Source organism: Scyliorhinus torazame, chromosome 3, assembly GCF_047496885.1.
Source record: "Scyliorhinus torazame isolate Kashiwa2021f chromosome 3, sScyTor2.1, whole genome shotgun sequence".
NCBI lineage: Eukaryota > Metazoa > Chordata > Chondrichthyes > Carcharhiniformes > Scyliorhinidae > Scyliorhinus > Scyliorhinus torazame.
Window position 1 is genome coordinate 49,474,655 of NC_092709.1, and position 21,121 is coordinate 49,495,775.

At 44.6% G+C, this 21,121-nt stretch overlaps 1 protein-coding gene across 6 annotated transcripts in view; it reads left to right on the forward strand.

Annotated features, from left to right (window-relative positions):
- Positions 1 to 21,121, forward strand: part of gab1 (GRB2-associated binding protein 1) — a 307,978-nt gene that overhangs the window by 237,662 nt on the left and 49,195 nt on the right. For 4 of the 6 annotated variants that reach the window (XM_072495643.1, XM_072495645.1, XM_072495648.1 and 1 more), the window contains exons 3-4: positions 1,230 to 1,443; positions 17,021 to 17,107. In XM_072495643.1, the coding sequence (XP_072351744.1) occupies positions 1,230 to 1,443; positions 17,021 to 17,107 (301 nt within the window). The remainder of the gene's footprint in view (positions 1 to 1,229; positions 1,444 to 17,020; positions 17,108 to 21,121) is intronic. The other 2 variants (XM_072495644.1, XM_072495649.1) reach the window with 1 other exon arrangement.

Sequence of the window (21,121 nt, forward strand, 5' to 3'; positions counted from 1 at the left end):
CATTTGAACATATTGCGCCTGTTTCAACTAAACCGATAAGTGATAGCCATTCGCTGGCTCATTCAAGCTTTCTAGTTTAATTTTCAAACAGTGCTTGGCAGTTAACTGTCAGCCATCAATTGGTACATTCTCCGGCAAAGGCTCACTTGCCAACCAATCAGCACTCTCCTCTCATACAGTTGTTGCTTCCCCTGGCATTGGTATTCTTGCGGGTGCAAGATGAAAAGCTTTGACAAAATGTCTTTTTTTCAGCAATACTCAGTTCTGTACAACAAACTGACTAATATCCATTTTGGTGATGTCATAAAATGCAATTTCCGTCTGTTACCTTGATATGAAAGCACCTAATCAGAAACAATGTATGGCATCGAGGACGGATGCAATTTCTTATTAACCTGTTTGCTGGGTTTTTAGCTTATTCTGATTCTGTTTGTTCAAGCCAATTTCACAAATGCATGTTTTGGTCCAGTCGTGGTTTTGCTGCTTATAGAGATTTGTTGTCAGGATGTTCAACAAAAATATATTTTTTATGGGCGGTGCGGGGGAAGTGCATGTAAAGTTTGAGAGACGGAATAATTTCACTGTTGCATCAGCTTTGTTAATATTCAAAATAATATCTTGCCTTCCGAAAGAACCTCCCCAAAATGGTGATTTAGTCCAGCATCTCATTCTAGCCTGAGTACACAATTCCGAGGTCGTCCTGGGTTACTAAGAATGATTGGAGAAATATGATTTTTATTTTTAAAGTTATGGAACTACTCTTTCCCTGCGATGCCTACATTTTTCCAGCCACAAAATCTGCTTGTCAACCGCACAAAGAAGTACTTGACATCTGTAACAAAACTTTTTTCTGCAGTCTGACCCATTTTGAGGTCCGGAGAAAAATGGTCATGAAACTTTTAGTGAAACACAGCAAGATTATTCTGCTGTCTACCAATTGCATTGAAATACAGTGCTGCATAATTAACATTTTGAGCGCATCTGGTTTAATGTTTTTCTCACAGGGTGCAATTTGGTGAAGCTTTCAGCGTGTTGGAATGTTTGCACCACTCATTGCCACAATTTGAACTTAACTCAAGTACATTGTAGATTGATCAATTCTTTCAATTTTCTGACCCCCGCTACTTCTCGGTTTTGTGCTGTGAAAAACTGAACTTCGCTGTTACGGATCTTTTTATTTCAATACATTTATTGATAACCCTGCTCTTTTTTTTCTTGTCCTGTTATAGATGCTGTTAAGCCATCAAATCCCTCTGGTAACGCTGGCACTGAGGTACCTCTTTCTGTACAGCCTCCAGTACGGCCAGCAGTTTCGATGGGCTTGCTACCTCCCCCCTATCAGCCAATCAGCGTGCGACGCTTGGAATCGTTATCCAGCCAGGAAGATCCGCAGGATTATCTGTGGTTAGCCAACTGTGAAAGTAAAAAGCCTGAACCCGCTAGGTGAGATGAGTGCCTGGGAAGAGTTTGTGTCATTTGTAAACTCCCACTCGTGCTACAATGCTTAATCAGAAGAGGTTTTTTTTTTAAATTCTGGCACAACCTCACAATTCATATAGCTGGAATGTTATTAATTTGAAAGAGGAATGGAAGTTGTACTTTTTGTCAGTGGTAATTGACTGTTGATTTGAAGCAATTTTTTATAAAATTCATCTGAAAGGCTACTTCTTTTTTGAGGTCTGGATTTGGGTTTTCAGTTGATTTGGGCATAAGGTAAGTTCATCGATGTTTCATTTTGACCACTGATATCAGGACTGTGTCTTTAATACTTATCACTTGCGATGGTGTAGGAAATATTGAATATTGTCTAGAAAAATGGCAGTTGGCTTTTATGGCTATGCCCTGTTTTATTGATGAATTTAGTTTGTTGCCTAGCTAACTTACATAAATGTGGGATTGTGACCAATGTGATAAAGTTGAAAATATGAGCATGATGTTTGCTTGGTCAAAGGACAAGGAAACTGGAGGCGAAACTGCCCTCACCTTGCCTCTTGTTCAGTTTTCGCATCTTTGACGCTAATATCGCCAGGCTCCATCTCCTTTTCAAAATCTCTTGCTCTGTGTTGATCACCTGATTTCCATAGTTCAGTCTTTAATCCTCTATTCTTCATCAAACTTTAAACCTGTATACTATGGGCAGCACCCTGGCGCAGTGGGTAGCACCACTGTCTCACGGTGCCGAGGACCCGGGTTCGATCCCGGCTCTGGGTCACTGTCTGTGTGGATTTTGCACATTCTCCCCGTGTTGGCATGGGTTTTGCCCCCACAACCCAAAGATGTGTAGGGTAGGTGGATTGGCCACACTAAATTGCCCCTTAATTTGAAAAAATGAATTGGGTACTCTAAATGTATTTTTTAAAAACCTGTATACTTTTTCTTTAAATGAAAAGGTCACTATCTAACAACTTAGTAGAATCACAATGTCATGGAAACTGAAGTTTGTAAAAAAAGTATTTCACTCTAATTCTGTCTGTCCAGCAATACAAAGCAAAGCGATTCTTTCATCTGAATTGCACAAACGTATCAGTAAAAATGGTCTCCAGATGAAACTTGCTCACAACAATACTACTGTTGTTCATTGGAATGCATATCTACACAGGAATTAAAAGACTTATCCCAGTCAGATTTACAAGTGTCAATAAACAAAACAGATTAGAAGTGGGACATGCAACCGATTACCCAATTCCCTTTCAAAGCTGTAATAATTACTACATATAACAGAAAATCTCTGGAGCACTTAAATCTCTTCTTTGTGTTGTTCACCCTTCAAGGCAAAAAATGGCCTTGCTTATCATCTGGGATGTTTGGTAGTGTTCCGATGGGTACGTAGGTGACTGCTCGGGTCGATCTCCGCCAGAAAGTTCTGCTGCAAATAGGACAAAATACCTTGGACAATTGAATTTTGGATGAGTTGTTGACTCAGGATTTCCTCTGCTTATGTTGTCTCTCTGATACATACTTGCTTTCAAAGGAGGCCGCCTTTTTATTTGGTTACGTCAGGCACAGTGATCCTGGGTGAGCTTCTCCCAGGACACGAAGTCAATATCAAAACTCCTAAGTGAAGCCTTGAATGTCCTTGTAGTGTTTCCTTTGACCGTCATGAGAGCATACCTCTGACTCAAGCTTTCCATAAAAGTGTCAGACATTCATGACCTGCGGAACTCAGTTGTGACGGTCTCAATATGGTGTTGATGCTTGGCATGCCCAGGTGAGCACCTGCCACCTGATCTTCAGAAGCTTCCAAGCAAAAGCGGTTGAGCTTCTTGGCTGGTACACAGTCAGAGTCTGACATGTGTAGAGCGAATGGGGAGGACTGTTGCACTACAGACATAGTTTGGTAGGTAGACGTTACTCCTCTTCAATCCCAAACTGGAATGATGGAGGTCTGCCAAAGGCTACACTTTGGTAAATTCTTGCTTATGTCTTGTCGTCAGGAGAACAGCTTGAGAGTGTATTGCTGAGATAAGTGAACTTATCCACTGCTGACAGGTATAGTCATGGACTGAAACCTTTGGCTCAAGATGAGGCTTTCCTGGAGCGGGCTAGTGCATTACTTCAGTTTTCTTTGTGCTGATCTTAAGGCCAGAGCTGTGGCATGCAGTAGTCCACACTACATTGCATATCCAGCTCTGAACCAGCAGCTAGTGCACAGTCATTGGCAAACAGGAGATCGCTAAGGACGCCCTTGGAGACCTTAGCCTTTGCCTGGAGATGTCCCAGATTCAGCAGCTTCCATCCATGCGATGTCTGATCACAGCATGACAGAGAAAAGAATATTGAAGAGGATTGGTGCTAGTGCACAACCCTCTTTAACTCCATTAGTGACTGGGAATGGGTCAGAAGATTCACCATCACCCAGGATATTTGTAAGCACAAAGACATGGAATTGTTGAATTATGATGAAATAAAGAAATGTTAACTGAGGCAGATTTAGGGATGATGAGGACCACTGAAGCCTGCAGCAAAATGCTCCATCATTTGACAAAAGGTTGGGTTAAGTGGTCAAGTGTGGTAACCACTTAAAATGATTGCAGAAGAAGACAGCTGTCACGTGGGCATGGGTAGAATGAATCAGCAGAGAGCAGAGGTTACATGAAATATAAAGCAGAAAGAAAAGGAGACTGCAAGACTTGAGAGTGGGGTAACCAGGAAAGAAGTGGACACGTCCTTGAGTCCCCCATGTGATACGTAGGGTAAACCAACAAGCAAACACCCACTAATTGTCACAGATTTGTGAGCATCATTACATTGTCTGTAATTTTGTGTATTATAATCAAGTCGTCACGTAATTGACTAATAACATTGTGTATACAATAGGGAAGCAGTTTTGAAGTGTGAGATAAATAAAAAGAATTTTAGAAGCAGCGAAAGGAAGTTATTTCTGCTAATTAACTAGCTGGAGTTGGATTGGGGCCCCAGCGGAAAGTACCTACTTCATTTTCAGGGAGAGACATGGGGTACAATTCAACTAATTGGGAACAAAGTCCCATAGTGAGCGCATTTAGCCGCGTGTTTCCCGGCACTTGCAGCGCCAAGAAACACATGGCTATAAAATGCTACTCGCGTTGTATAAGGGGCTTCAGCAGGGAACGAGTGGCGGTGGCCACACACAGCCCCGTTTTGTATACTGAGGAGCTCCGCTTGCCCGTACTCCCAAGTATAGCGAGAGATCGGGACACCATCTTTATATAGCGTGCCGATCTCTGAGGCCCCCGAGCAACCCCCTGTCCCTCCCCATCACCTGCACGGGGCACCCACGGCCCAATCTGGCATGCATAAAAAATGCCAGCTTGGCGTCTTGGCTGTGCCAACCTTGCTGTGCCCTAGCTATGTGGAAGTGTCACCTGGGCACCTTGGCAGTGCCAGGTTGGCACCCAGATGGCACTGCCAGGAAGCCCAGGTAGCACCAGCAGTGCCAGGACACCATCCTGCCCAGAGGCATGCAACTGGGGTCCTCTGATCCCCTGGGAGACCCTCACGACTGCCATTCCATTTGGTCCCCTTTGTGGAGACCGGTCCAAATGGCGCTCGCCCGAAGTCTCCGAGGCAAAGGGAATTGATCACAAAGCCTCTGGTTCCTTGGGGGAATCTGCAGATTAAAATGCGACTAGTTTTAATATGCAGATTTGCCAAGAAGTGACCGTGCCCACAATGGGCGGGATTTATATTGCAACGTCTTGGATTGGATCTCGCGAGGCGCTGCGATTGGGGTCGATCCCAGGTGTAGATTTTGTGGTCTCCCGGCTCTTATCGGCCACTCTGCACCACAGCGAGCTGCTTTTCGGCTGCAGCCTGGCCATTGGATCGCTCCCATTCTTCCTAACTGATTAAAATACAAGCTCTGTTTAATTGATAAAATCATTGTGTGCGAGGAGACCTTCCAAGTGGTAGACATACTTGATAACAGGTAGGTAAATACAAAACGGTTACAAGGCTCAGTCGGGTGAAAGGTATTCCTGTAGACTTTTGAAAGTAGGGCGAGAAATAGCAAGACCAAGTTGTTTGGGGAGAATTCTACAGAGTAAAGAAAGAAGTTGCATTAAGATTGCTGCTTTAATGTTCTAGAATGTTCCAAAGCATTTCACAGGCAATTGATTACTTTTTGAAATCATTAATGCAATGTAGGCAACTGCAGCAGCCACTGTATCACACTAAGGTCCCACTAACAGCAGTGAGGTAAAGAACCAGTTTCCGATGTTGCTGGTTTTGCTTGAGGGCTGAATATTGATGAGGACACTGCACCCCTGCTCCCTCGCAGATGGTGCCAATGATTTATTTTTTGTGCACACAAACAGACAGATAATCATGGCATGAAAGGCAATGATTCTAACAATGTAGTACTCCTCTATTACTGCACGGAAGTGTCGGCTATATTATGTACAGCACTCCAGTTCTGGAGCGGGGTTAATACTATGACCTCAGAGTGTGTTACCCCTAAACTAAGTTGCCAGCAGCTTGGTCATATAAAGATTGGTCTTTAATGGAGTACCTTAAAAAGCAGGGGGACAACCAAAAATCTGTACTGAAGAATGGCTGGTGCATGTATGGCACTATTATTTTGGTATGATGGAATGGTGTCATGGAGGGATTTTAATACAAGGACAAGGATCTTGATATTGGTTCTGCAGGATGGCACTAGGCCAATGGAGCATGGCAAGGACAGAGCTGGTGGAAGTGCAGGAGAATTCTATCTGTACAAGATTCCTCAGAGCTGCAATAACAATTATATTCTGTATGATTTTGCAGCTTTTATTGTTTTTGCAGCTTTTAGTGCTTCGAACTAATGTTTCAAAGGATGTTTTGGAAATGTATCTATATTGAATTAATTCACCATGTTAGGTGAGTTAAGCATTTGACAAATCAATTTAATTAAAATCACCAAAGCAATTGAAACATTCCAGGACATATAACCTGGAAATTAATTATTCTCAAATTTTGCTGATATTTACCAGCATCTTTACCATATACTTAACATTTAATTTGCCAGGGCAGCATGGTGGTGCAGTGGTTAGCATTGCTGCCTCACGGCGCCGAGGTCCCAGGTTCGATCCCGGCTCTGAGTCACTGTCCATGTGGAGTTTGCACATTCTCCCCGTGTCTGTGTGGGTTTCGCCCCCACAAACCAAAGATGTGCTGGGTAGGTGGATTGGCCACGCTAAATTGCCCCTTAATTGGAAAACATTAATTGGGTACTCGAAATTTATTTTAACTTTTATTCACTTTATGGTTTGCCCATTTCTTTTCCTCACATCAATGTCGCTTTGTTATCATTTTTCATCCCCCCAGGAACTGAGAATAACCTAATCATTCTGTTTGGAGTCTCTTAATTGACATCTGTACTATCCCAGTGTTTACCTCACAGTACTTACAAGCTTTGTAACTTCAAAAGGACAGATATTTCCAATTTAGTAAAAAGAATGTTACCTTTTTTTTGACTTGTACAATATTCTTTATAAAACAGTACTTCCTCTAACATAATACAATATTCTTTATAAAACATTGCATCCTCTAACCTAATATGACCAGCGGCTAGCATAAAATCCTCCATAAGCTTGCATCTGTTGTAGATTCAAGAAGATTCAAAACAATCTTGTTAAAAGAAAATACAACACAGATGTTGAATATAACATTTATATGCATCCTCTGACTGCAGCAGCTTTTTAATAGTCATCATTCCTTCAATTTCATAATTGGAGCATTGGCCTTGGTCCTATTGCCTGGATTAGTGCAGCTCCAGTGACCCTCGATAAGCTCAACAGCATCAGAGGACAAAGCAACCTACTTAATTGGCACTGCGTCCACCAGCTTAAACATTCACTCCCTTCACCACTGATGTACAGTGGCAGCAGCAAGATACAAGATACACGGCAGCAACCCATCAGCACTCCTACCAGTTGAAGGACAAGGGCAGCTGATACATGGGAAGTCTACCAGCTGCAAGTTTTCCTCCAGTTCACACACCACCCTGACTTGGAACTATATCGCCACTCCTTCACTGTCGCTGGGTCAAAATCCTGGGACTCCCTTCCTAACAGCACTTTGGTGTCCCTAGAATACATGTACTGCAGCAGTTCAAGAAGGCAGCTCACCACTGCCTTCTCAAGGGCAATTGGGGATGGGCAATAAATACTAGCCTAACCAGCGAAGCCCATATCCCATGAACATATAAAATCTTTTTCAATGTTTGACTACCTATAAGCAATACCACAAAAATGTGTTCAACAGTTGCCTGTAATCTCCCCGTTAATGTTTGAATCTAAAAAGTTGCTATAATGAGGGGAAAAAATTATTTTGTCTAGTTGTTGCAAATAACTTGCAATTTTCTTGTTTAAAAGGAAAACTGAAATCATCATTTTCCAAAATGGTAAAAAGGTAGTAAATAGAAGGGATGGGGCCGATTAAGGACCTAAAGCGAATCTACGCATGGAGGCAGAGAGTATGGATGAGGCACTAAATTAATACTTTACAACGGTCTTTATCAAGGAAGATGATGTTGCCAAAATCAAAGTGAAAGAGGAGTCAATTGAGATACAAGATGGCCGAAAGATTGATGAGGTGGAATTCGAAAGGGTGGCCCTACTTAAAGATAGTAAGACACCAGGATCGGATCAGATGCATCTCAGGATGCAGAGGAAAATAAGGTTGAAAATTGCAGAGGCACTAGATTTAATCTTCCAATACTCCTTAGATACAGGGATGATGCCAGAGGACTGGAGAATTGCAAATGTTTACACATTGCCCAGAAATGTTTAATCACAGTGGTAGGAAAGCTTTTACATAAGAACTAGGAGCAGGAGTAGGCCATCTGGCCCTTTGAGCCTGCTCCGCCATTCAATGAGGTCATGGCTGATCTTTTGTGGACTCAGCTCCACTTTCCCGCCGAACACCATTATTCTATTTATCTATTTATCTATCTATCTTCATCTTGAAAACATTCAATGAAGGAGCCTCAACTGCTTCACTGGGCAGGGAATTCCATAGATTCACAACTGAGTGAGCTCAGTCCTAAATCTACTCCCCCTTATTTTGAGGCTATGTCCCGTAGTTCTGCTTTCACCCACCAGTGGAAACAACCTCCCTGCATCTATCCTATCATTGAAGCCGACTTGTGACAATAAGCGATTATTATTATTATCTATTCCCTTCATAATTTTATATGTTTCTATAAGATCCCCCCCCCCCCCCCCGCATCCTTCTAAATTCCAACGAGTACAGTCCCAGTCTACTCAACCTCTCCTCGTAATCCAACTCCCTTAACTCTGGGATTAACCTAGTCAATCTCCTCTGCGCACCCTCCAGCGCCAGTACATCCTTTCTCAGGTAAAGAGATCAAAACTGAACACAATACCCCCGGTGTGGCCTCACTAACACCTTATACAGTTGCAGTATAGTCTTAAACTCCATCCCTCCAGCAATGAAGGACAAAACTCCATTCGCCTTCTTTTTTTTTTAAATAATATTTTATTGAAAATTTTTGGTCAACCAACACAGTACATTGTGCATCCTTTACACAACATTGTAACAATACAGATAATAATGACCTTTTTTAAATTTAAACAAAAACAACAACAAATAAATAAATATTAAATAACAAAAAATAAAAACTAGCCCTAATTGGCAACTGCCTTGTCTCAGGCCACCCCCCCCCCCATCCCCCCATCCCCCCCCCCCCCCCCCCCCCCCCCCCCCCCCCCAAGTCCTGGGCCGCTGCTGCTGCCTTCTTTGTTCTCCCCTATCTATCTTTCCGCAAGATATTCGACGAACGGTTGCCACCGCCTAGTAAACCCTTGAGCCGACCCCCTTAGGACGAACTTAATCCGCTCTAACTTTATGAACCCCGCCATATCATTTATCCAGGTCTCCACCCCCGGGGGCTTGGCTTCTTTCCACATTAGCAATATTCTGCGCCGGGCTACTAGGGACGCAAAGGCCAAAACATCGGCCTCTTTCGCCTCCTGCACTCCCGGCTCTTGTGCAACCCCAAATATAGCCAACCCCCAGCTTGGTTCGACCCGGACTCCTACTATTTTCGAAAGCACCTTTGTCACCCCCATCCAAAACCCCTGTAGTGCCGGGCATGACCAAAACATATGGGTATGATTCGCTGGGCTTCTCGAGCACCTCGCACACCTATCCTCCACCCCAAAAAATTTACTGAGCCGTGTTCCAGTCATATGTGCCCTGTGTAATACCTTAAACTGAATCAGGCTTAGCCTGGCGCACGAGGACGACGAGTTTACCCTGTTTAGGGCATCTGCCCACATCCCCTCCTCAATCTCCTCCCCTAGCTCTTCTTCCCATTTCCCTTTTAGTTCGTCCATCATAGTCTCCCCTTCGTCTCTCATTTCCCTATATATATCCGACACCTTACCGTCCCCCACCCATTTCTTTGAGATGACTCTGTCCTGCACCTCTTGTGTCGGGAGCTGCGGGAATTCCCTCACCTGCTGCCTCGCAAAAGCCCTCAATTGCATGTACCTGAATGCATTCCCTTGGGGCAACCCATATTTCTCGGTCAGCGCTCCCAGACTCGCAAACTTCCCATCCACAAATAGATCTTTCAATTGCGTTATACCTGCTCTTTGCCACATTCCATATCCCCCATCCATTCCCCCCGGGGCAAACCTATGGTTGTTTCTTATCGGGGACCCCCCCAGTGCTCCGGTCTTTCCCCTATGTCGTCTCCACTGTCCCCAAATCTTCAGTGTAGCTACCACCACCGGACTTGTGGTATAGTTCCTTGGTGAGAACGGCAATGGGGCTGTCACCATAGCCTGCAGGCTGGTCCCCCTACAGGACGCCCTCTCTAATCTCTTCCACGCCGCTCCTTCCTCCTCTCCCATCCACTTACTCACCATTGAAATATTAGCGGCCCAATAATACTCACTTAGGCTCGGTAGTGCCAGCCCCCCCCTATCCCTACTACGCTGTAAGAATCCCTTCCTCACTCTCGGAGTCTTCCCGGCCCAAACAAAACCCATGATACTCTTTTCTATCCTTTTGAAAAAAGCCTTCGTGATCACCACCGGGAGACACTGAAACACAAAAAGGAATCTCGGGAGGACCACCATCTTAACTGCCTGCACCCTCCCTGCCATTGACAATGCTACCATATCCCATCTCTTGAAATCTTCCTCCATCTGTTCCACCAACCGCGTCAAATTTAGCCTGTGCAATGTGCCCCAATTCTTAGCTATCTGGATCCCCAGGTAACGAAAGTCTCTTGTTACCTTCCTCAACGGTAGGTCTTCTATTTCTCTACTCTGCTCCCCTGGATGCACCACAAACAGCTCACTCTTTCCCATGTTCAATTTATACCCTGAAAAATCCCCAAACTCCCCAAGTGTCCGCATTATTTCTGGCATCCCCTCCGCTGGATCCGCCACATATAGTAGCAGATCATCCGCATATAAAGATACCCGGTGTTCTTCTCCTCCCCTAAGTATTCCCCTCCATCCCTTGGAACCTCTCAGCGCTATCGCCAGGGGCTCAATCGCCAGTGCAAACAGTAATGGGGACAGAGGACATCCCTGCCTTGTCCCTCTATGGAGCCGAAAATATGCCGATCCCCGTCCATTCGTGACCACACTCGCCACTGGGGCCCTATACAACAGCTGCACCCATCTAACATACCCCTCTCCGAACCCAAATCTCCTCAACACCTCCCACAGATAATCCCACTCCACTCTATCAAATGCGTTCTCGGCATCCATCGCCACTACTATCTCCGTTTCACCCTCTGGTGGGGCCATCATCATTACCCCTAACAACCTCCGTATGTTCGTGTTCAGCTGTCTCCCCTTCACAAACCCAGTTTGGTCCTCATGAACCACCCCCGGGACACATTCCTCTATTCTCATTGCCATTACCTTGGCCAAGACCTTGGCATCTACATTGAGGAGGGAGATTGGTCTGTAGGACCCGCATTGTAGCGGATCCTTTTCCTTCTTTAAAAGAAGCGATATCGTTGCTTCTGACATAGTCGGGGGCAGTTGTCCCCTCTCCTTTGCCTCGTTGAAGGTCCTCGTCAGTAGCGGGGCGAGCAAGTCCAAATATTTTCTGTAAAGTTCAACTGGGAATCCGTCCGGTCCCGGGGCCTTTCCCGTCTGCATGTTCCTAATTCCTTTCACCACTTCTTCTACCGTGATCTGTGCTCCCAGTCCCATCCTTTCCTGCTCTTCCACCTTGGGAATTTCCAGCCGATCCAAAAACTCCATCATTCTCTCCCTCCCATCCGGGGGTTGAGCTTCATACAATTTTTTATAAAATGTCTTAAACACTTCATTCACTCTCTCCGCTCCCCGCTCCGTCTCTCCATCTTCGTCTCTCACCCCCCCTATTTCCCTCGCTGCTCCCCTTTTCCTCAATTGGTGTGCCAGCAATCTGCTCGCCTTCTCTCCATATTCATACTGTACACCCTGCGCCTTCCTCCATTGTGCCTCTGCAGTGCCTGTGGTCAGCAAGTCAAATTCCACATGCAGCCTTTGCCTTTCCCTATACAGTCCCTCCTCCGGTGCTTCCGCATACTGTCTGTCCACCCTCAAAAGTTCTTGCAACAACCGCTCCCGTTCCTTACTCTCCTGCTTCCCTTTATGTGTCCTTATTGATATCAGCTCCCCCCTAACCACCGCCTTCAACGCCTCCCAGACCACTGCCACCTGGACCTCCCCATTGTCATTGAGTTCCAAGTACTTTTCAATGCATCCCCTCACCCTTAAGCACACCCCCTCATCCGCCATTAGTCCCATATCCATTCTCCAGGGTGGACGCCCTCTTGTTTCCTCCCCTATCTCCAAGTCTACCCAGTGTGGGGCATGATCCGAAATGGCTATAGCCGTATATTCCGTTCCCCTCACCCTCGGGATCAATGCCCTACCCAACACAAAAAAGTCTATGCGTGAATAGACTTTATGGACATAGGGAAAAAACGAGAACTCCTTACTCCTAGGTCTACTGAATCTCCACGGGTCCACCCCTCCCATCTGCTCCATAAAATCCTTAAGCACCTTGGCTGCTGCCGGCCCACCTGCCCTACCCATCCTTTGCGCAACCTAACCTGATCTATCAGTTTCAGGTGCGTTTCCTGTAACATGACCACATCTGCTTTAAGTTTCTTAAGGTGTGCGAGTACTCGTGCCCTCTTTATCGGCCCGTTAAGCCCCCTCACGTTCCACGTGATCAGCCGAGTTGGGGGGCTTCCCCCCCCCCCCCCCCCCTTGCCGGTTAGCCATCATCTTTTTCCAGCTTCTCGCCCAGTTCCCACGCGGCTGTATTTCTCCCAGACGGTGCCCCCCCCGCCCATCCTTTCCCGCACCCACTCCCCCCTTTCCCCAGCAGCAGCAACCCAGTAATTCCCCCCCCCCCCCCGCTAGACCCCCCGCTAGCGTAATTACTCCCCCCATGTTGCTCCCAGAAGTCAGCAAACTCTGGCTGACCTCGGCTTCCCCCCGTGATCACGGCTCGCCCCGTGCGGCGCCCCCTCCTTCCTGCTTCTCTATTCCCGCCATAATTATCATAGCGCGGGAACCAAGCCCGCGCCTCTCCCTCGGCCCCGCCTCCCATGGCCAACGCCCCATCTCCTCTCCCTCCCCACCTCCCCCCATCACCACCTGTGGGAGAAAGAAAAGTTACCATACCGCAGGATTAATCATACAATCCCTCTTCGCCCCCCCCCCCCCCCCCCCCCCCACTCGTCCCACCACTTTGTCCAAACGTTCATTTTCGTAGTCCAATCATTCCAATTTTTCTTCTACAATAAAAGTCCACGCTTCATCCGCCGTCTCAAAGTAGTGGTGCCTCCCTTGATATGTGACCCACAGTCTTGCCGGTTGCAGCATTCCAAACTTTATCTTTTTTTTGTGAAGTACCGCTTTGGCCCGATTAAAGCTCGCCCTCCTTCTCGCCACCTCCGCACTCCAATCTTGATAGACGCGGATCACCGCGTTCTCCCATTTACTACACCGAGTTTTCTTCGCCCATCTAAGGACCATTTCTCTATCCTTAAAACGGAGAAATCTCACCACTATGGCTCTGGGAGCTTCTCCTGCTCTCGGTCCTCGCACCATAACTCGGTATGCTCCCTCCACCTCCAACGGACCTGTCGGGGCCTCCACTCCCATTAACGAGTGCAGCATCGTGCTCACATATGCCCCGACGTCCGCCCCCTCCACACCTTCAGGAAGGCCAAGAATCCTCAAGTTGTTCCTCCTTGCGTTATTTTCCAGTGCCTCCAACCTCTCCACAGATCGTTTCTGGTGTGCCTCCTGTATCTCCGACTTCACCACCAGGCCCTGTATGTCGTTTTCATTCTCTGCTGCTTTCGCCTTCACGACCCGAAGCTCCTGCTCCTGGGTCTTTTGTTCCTCTTTCAGCCCTTCAATCGCCTGTAATATCGGGGCCAACAACTCTTTCTTCATTTCCTTTTTTATCTCCTCCACGCAGCGTTTCAAAAACTCTTGTTGTTCAGGGCCCCATATGAAACTGCCACCTTCCGACGCCATCTTGGTTTCTGCTTGCCTTCCTTGCCATTGTTCCAAAGGATCCGCTGCAATCCGGCCACTTTCCTCTCCTTTTTCCATCCGTGTCCAGGGGGAACACCCTTCTGGTTTACCGCACGGTGTTTTCAGCTGTTAAAATTGCCGTTGGGGCTCCTATCAAGAGCCCAAAAGTCCGTTTCACAGGGAGCTGCCGAAACGTGCGACTCAGCTGGTCATCGCCGCACCCGGAAGTCCCATTCGCCTTCTTAATCACCTGTTGCACCTATAAACCAATTTTTTGTGATTCATCCACTAGGACACCCAGGTCCCTCTGCACAGCAGCATGTTTTAATATTTTATCATTTAGATAATAATCCCTTTTGTTGTTATTCCTACCAAAATGGATAACCTCACATTTGTCAACATTGTATTCTATCTGCCAGTCCCTAGCCCATTCACTTAAACTATCCAAATCCTTCTGCAGACTTCCAGTATCCTCTACACCTTTTGCTGTACCACTCATCTTAGTATCGTCTGCAAATTTGGACACATTGCCCTTGGTCCCCAACTCCAAATCATCTATATAATCATCTTTTAAAGACGATGATCTCCAGAACAAAATGAACAGTCACTTGGACAAGTGTGGGTTAATCTGAGAAAACCAGCATGGAATAGTCAAAAACAAATTGTGTATAACTAATTTATTGAGTATTTCTGATGTGGTATCAGAGATGGTTTTTGAAGGTTTGGTTGATGTGGTGTATATGAACTTCAGACAGATATTTTACGAAGTGCCCCCCCCCCCCCCCCCCCCCCCCCCCCCCCCCGAGCAGGATTCTCTGGCGTGCGATTAGGGAAGCGAAATCAAGGCCGTTGGCCCCCTTCCCCATGTGTAGTTCTGGCTGCTCCGATACCCCGAAGATTGACACTATTGGGCATGGCTTCACCCTCACCCCCACAACCTTGGGCATTGCCTCAGAGAAGGCTGTCCAGAACCCAGCAAGCTTGGGGCAAGCCCAAAACATGTGGGTGTGGTTGGCCGGGCCCCTCTGTCACCGCTCACATTTGTCCTCCACCTCCGGGAAGAACCTGCTCATTCAGGTTCTGGTTCTTGATATATTTTAACAACCTCTCCTAGACTAAGGGGTGTGCAGGATTCACTTTCAAAAGTTTCAAAAGGATAGTGATAAACTTGAAAAGGCAGACTGCTGGAATCGGCAGAACACGTGGTGGCTGAAATTTAATGCAGAGAAGTGTGAAGTGGTGGGTGTTGGTCAGAAGAATTAGAAGAGGCAATATAAAATAAAGGACACAATTCTAAAGAGGATGCAGGAAAGAGAGAATTGAGGTATGTGTGTGCAAATCATTGAAGCGGGCAGGTTGAGAACATGGTCAAAAACGTTTAAGGGCTGCTGGGGTTTACAAATAGAGACACAGAGTACTAAAGTAAGGAAGTTATGACGAACCTTTATGATGAAACAAAGGTTTGGCCTCAGCTGGAGTATTTTGTCCAGTTGTGGGTACTGCACTTTTGGAAAGATGCGGACGGGGAGGGAGAAAATTACTGAATTAACTATTCCTGAAATTACAAAGATAAACAAATAGGCTTCAGTAGTGGGAATCAACAGTTAAGATCTTCGTAGATTTAGATATACAAACACATATGTTGACATGCATATAGATTTCCATGAAGTTACATTGCAGTTTTTCCCAAAATGTCATATTCCTCGTTCATATCGTAACTATTCCAAAACTGCAGACCTGTAAATAATATCAAAGAACATAAATTGATCTAGCCCACTCTATCACAAAGTTTATTGGTTATGTAAATTGCAAATAAAATCACCTAGTTACCGTCATAATATGCACCCATGCACATCATGAGGTAAAAGCAGGCAGTGACAGACACCCAGGTGAGCCAATCAACATACAGAACAGAACACAACCAATCACCAGACAGAACACCAGAGGGGGGGGTTTCCAACTATAAAACACAGGAGGCATCAGCACTCTGCCTCTTTCCACTGGTGACAACTGTAGTGACAGTCAGGGTGTACAAATCATTCAACACCTTCTACACCTGGATCAGAACTATCCTGGTCTAGATAGTTAATGTTAGTTTACTTAGAGTAGTAGAGAGTCAACCCACAGGCAGCTGTGTGCTTCGTTACTGAAGTTCAATAAATCTTATTGAACCAACGCCTACATTTGGTGTATGCTTGATCATTTAACTGCATCGTGTTGCAGTCCGTGTTACCCCAGGGTGAATAACACTACAGTTACTGTTGCAGGAGCATTATATCATGTAAGCTATATTACAATTTATAATATACGCTTTCAGTACATTTTCTGAAAAAAATGCCGAACAATGAGACCGCACAATCGGAATCATAATATTCTCCTTTTTCATGTAAAGAATGTCCTGCTGCGTTCATTGCAAAGTCTCCATCAATCAAGAGTCCACTTGTCAACGACTCTGCACTCTCTTCTCATGCAGTGTAAATTGTTGTTCCATTTACCGTTGGTTTATCTTGCATAGCTCTCCTGATGACTGCAAGATGAATGGTATCTCTTTTTTTCAACAGTACTCAAGTTCTTTACTACCAAATGACTAAAATAAATTGACTTCCAGTAATTAAGCATTATTTCATTCTTAAGAAAGACTTTTATAGCTTGGTTTTATCTATGGCACTGGATCTTGAAGGAAACAATAATAATATACTGATGCAAAACCAATATTTAACACAGTTCCTGAAGTATGTTGGACATTAGCTGTTGTATATTTAATGTTTCAAGTTTATTCATTTATTTGCCTGTGTTTTAGTCAAATTTAAATACGTCATTCAGTTTGTGATTTTCTTTGCCAGAGTTTGACAGGATATCCGTGAAACGCTGCTTGCCATCAGCTGCATTTCAATGGAAGATGGCACTTTTATGCAAATGAATGTTTCTTTTTGTTTAAGATCTTTATTACATTCTGCACTGAAATTAGATTTAGCCAAGTCTTTGTTATGTTGTCATCTTCCATTTCCTCTGTGAAATAGCCGAGCATCATCTTTTGCCACAGAAGAAGGGGACAAGTATCTTCTGCTGGAAGATTTTGAAAGCAAAAAGCATCCGTTTCACAATCAGTGAGTTTAATGAACTGCAAATGGGTCTATAGTGAATACATAGACCCGTGTGCAGTTCTCAGTGTTTCAGACTTGATCTGTGTGCCAGAAATGGTTTGGCTTTCCACTCTGCAAACTACTCTTGTCACTGCTTGAAATTCTAACCTCGATAAATCTGCTTCCTATTAACCCTTTCCAGTGGCTTTTGTGAAACCTTATCAGAGTTTGTGGGAAATGGCATGGTGTTACACTCGTGCTAGGTGAATCCTGAGTCCTGGGTGGTAGAGGTTGCATGGTGATCCTTTCTCAATCAAATATTAACCAATGTAGACCCTTGAGCAAATGTTTTATATGATCCTCTAATCTAATTTATTGAAATGGATCCCTATATGAATTGATTCTAACTTTCATATGTTGATGGGTAAGTTTATTAAATACAGCCAATTCTTTTTTTTTAATAAACATTTTATTGAAGTATTTTTGGCTTTACAACAACAACAAAATAAACAATGTACATGAATCTATAAACATAGTGCAAATGCCTGCTTCCTCTCTTACAGGTCCCACCTTTATTAACCCCCTACTCTAAGCTAAGCTAAACTAAAATCCAGCCAATTCTAAGGATTATAAGACCTGCCTGCACACTGTAGAGCAATTAAGGAAATATTCCAGGATAAGGCATTAGTGAATTATCTTTGAATGTTATGTTAAGTAGAAAAATGGTCACCGATGAAGTAGTTGACTTAATCAGTTCGCGTTTATGTATCTAGATTACATATATATATTTGAAATATTCACGCTGTGTCATGTACTATATTATATAGAATATTGTAGCCAATTGATTGAGGGCTGGCATATCAGCTGAAACTTGATGACAATCATTTAAATACAGTGGGGAAGAGAAGAGAGTTAGTGGTGAGGTAGAGTTGGATGTCATCAACATACCTGTGCAAACTAACACTGTTTTCTCTATGATATTGCCGGGGCAGCGTGTAGCTGAGAAGTAGGAGAGGGCCAAGAATAGATCCTTAACGGAGCAGGAAGAAAACCATTGCAGGTTATACTCTGTCTACGATCAGATAGATAAGAATTGGGACCAGTGAGTACAGTTGCCCTCAGCTGGACGATAGTGGACTGACATTGGAGGAGTATGGTGTGGTCAACTGTGTCAAAGGATGAAGACTGGTGAATAATTAAGTTGCCCTTTGAAATGATCATTATGGACCTAATGTGCTGATCTCTAAGTGATCCCGAGGACACCCGTATATTTTTTAGTCATTGGCCATGCTACAAGATATCCCTAAGAAATTCCACTAAGGAATTCAACCTCTAAAACCTTATTGGGTGAATTGGGGATGTTCTCCAGAGAGGGAACCCAAAGTAGTCCCTTTGTGCCCAAATTTTTGTACCTTGCTCTGTATTCAGAGCTAAAGACCTCCGTGCCAATCCTCAAAATAATGGCCATGTGGGGAGTTAGGTGAAACTCTCAAGTGTACGTCAAAAGAAAGGTGATCAAGAAAAATTGGGTTGCCCCAACGTCTTGTATAATGCTTGCCGCTGGGAGGGGGGGTGTCCTGGGTATTCCCTGTTGATTTGTTGTGTGGTCAACAGGCTTGTGGAATCCTTGATACTGCTAAAGAGGAACCCTCCAAAAATATTGTTGAACACCTGGTGAAGGTGAGGGAGTGGATCGGCGTGGTTACTCCTACGCGACCATGTCATTGTTCTTCTGTACACCTGAAAGCTTTGTGGCAAGAACCTTATGCTATAAAGATGGTGAACTATAACGATCTGATTATTTCAGAGAAGAAATCCTTAGAAGGTCTACCAGACAAACATCTTTAAACCATTGAGAGAGTCAGTGGTGGAGAAACTGCTAGTGAACTGATTGAAGGCCAGTACGGACATGGACTAGACCATGATGTATTTCCATCTCATTCCAGGAGGACAAAGGCAATCTGAGGTGTGCTGGTGGCACCACCTGAGCTGACAATTAAAGTAAGATTACAGAATTCCAGAAGTCAAACAGGAGGAGGAGAATTAGTTAAGAGGATGTTGAGACTAGGTATGTCACATAATGAATGGAGTAGCCCCATTGTCTTAGTTTGAACTCTAATGGAAACTGATGGTTTTGAAAATTGAACACGGTACCGCAACTTGATGCTTACCTGATGGTAGCTTAGATTTGATTTGATTTGATTTATTGTCACATGTACCAAAGTACAGTGAATAGTATTTTTCTGCGGCCAAGGGAACGAACACAGTACGTACATAGTAGGCAAAAAGAATAATCAACAGAGTACATTGACAAATGGTACATTGACAAACGGTGATTGGTTACAGTGCAAAACAAGGGGCCAAACAAAGCAAATACATGAGCAAGAGCAGCAGAGGGTGTTGATGAGTTGATTGTGATTGGAGAAAGTCAATTATCTCACCACCTTGGAACAGAACAAAACATACTGGAGATCATTGTAACAGCGCAAAGGATGTTTTTTCAGCCTGTTAAGTTCATTGACGAGCTTGTTAATGAGCCAGAGAGGACTAGAATGAAATTTTCAATGCAGAAAGCGATGAACCGCTTATAATTGTGGAACTGGGTTATGTGGGTGTCCAATAGGTACTGCCTAGGCTCCAGTTTGCTGATTACCAATGCTTGTATACATTAGTTTTTGGATGAAAGCAAATTTCTGATGATCCTGGAATCTGAAACAAATACACAAAGAACAAACAAAGAACAAAGAAATGTACAACACAGGAACAGGCCCTTCGGCCCTCCAAGCCCGTGCCGACCATGCTGCCCGACTAAACTACAATCTTCTACATTTCCTGGGTCCGTATCCCTCTATTTCCATCCTATTCATGTATTTGTCAAGATGCCCCTTAAATGTCACTATCGTCCCTGCTTCCACCACCTCCTCCGGTAGCGAGTTCCAGGCACCCACTACCCTCTGCGTAAAAAACTTGCCTCGTACATCTACTCTAAACCTTGCCCCTCTCACCTTAAACCTATGCCCCCTAGTAATTGATCCCTCTACCCCGGGGAAAAGTCTCTGACTATCCACTCTGTCTATGCCCCTCATAATTTTGTAGACCTCTATCAGGTCGCCCCTCAACCTCCGTCTCAATCTCAGCAGGTCTGATAGCATCAGTGGAGAGAGAAAGGAGCTAACGTTTCAAGCCTGTATTACTGTCAAACCTGGAGAGAACTGGAAATATGGTCAGATTTATACTGTGGTTGGGGGAGGGGGTGTGTGTGTGTCCGTGGAGCTGGATAGCAGGCCAGCGATAGATGGAGATTGGTAACGGTGTGAACAGAAAGACAAAGAGAATGCAAATGAGGGTGATCAGAGATAAGAAGGGTGCTGATAGTGGAACATTAAGAGATTAGAATGTGTTAATTGCAGAACAAAGTAAAGCAGTGTGTCAAAGGACAATTAGGAACAGGGAACAGCTGGGCCAAGTGGGGTGGCGTGGGGGAGGGGGGAACAATGATGGGGGAAACAACAGACTGATGTAAGAAATGAAAATAAATTGATAGAAATAAAAATGGGATGAAGGTGGAGGAGAGAGTTCACAGTCTAAAGTTGTTGAACTCAATGTTAAGTCAGGAAGGCTGTAACACACCTAATTCGAAGATGAGGTGCTGTTCCTCCAGTTTGCATTGGGCTTCACTGGAACATTTGACAAAGAATCATCCAGACTCAAAAAGTTAGCTCCCTTCTCTCCACAGATGCTGGCAAACCTGCTGAGATTGTCCAGATTTTTCTGCTTTTGTTGCACTAACTAGTTGTTGAAGTTGGCATTAATAATGTGGGTCATACTGAAGTTCAGCTTGCAACAACCGACTTTATGATGTTGTGCAAACAGGTCTTGTGCACCATTGCAGAAATTATACTTCAAAATTTTCAAAGTAACTAGAAATCTGGATGAAGATAAGTAGAGTAAGGCTTCCTTTTTCGGTTACTTTTAAGATAATATACCTAGTTATTTGAGCAATGCAAAAATACCATAAATCTACTTGCGCGGGTTATT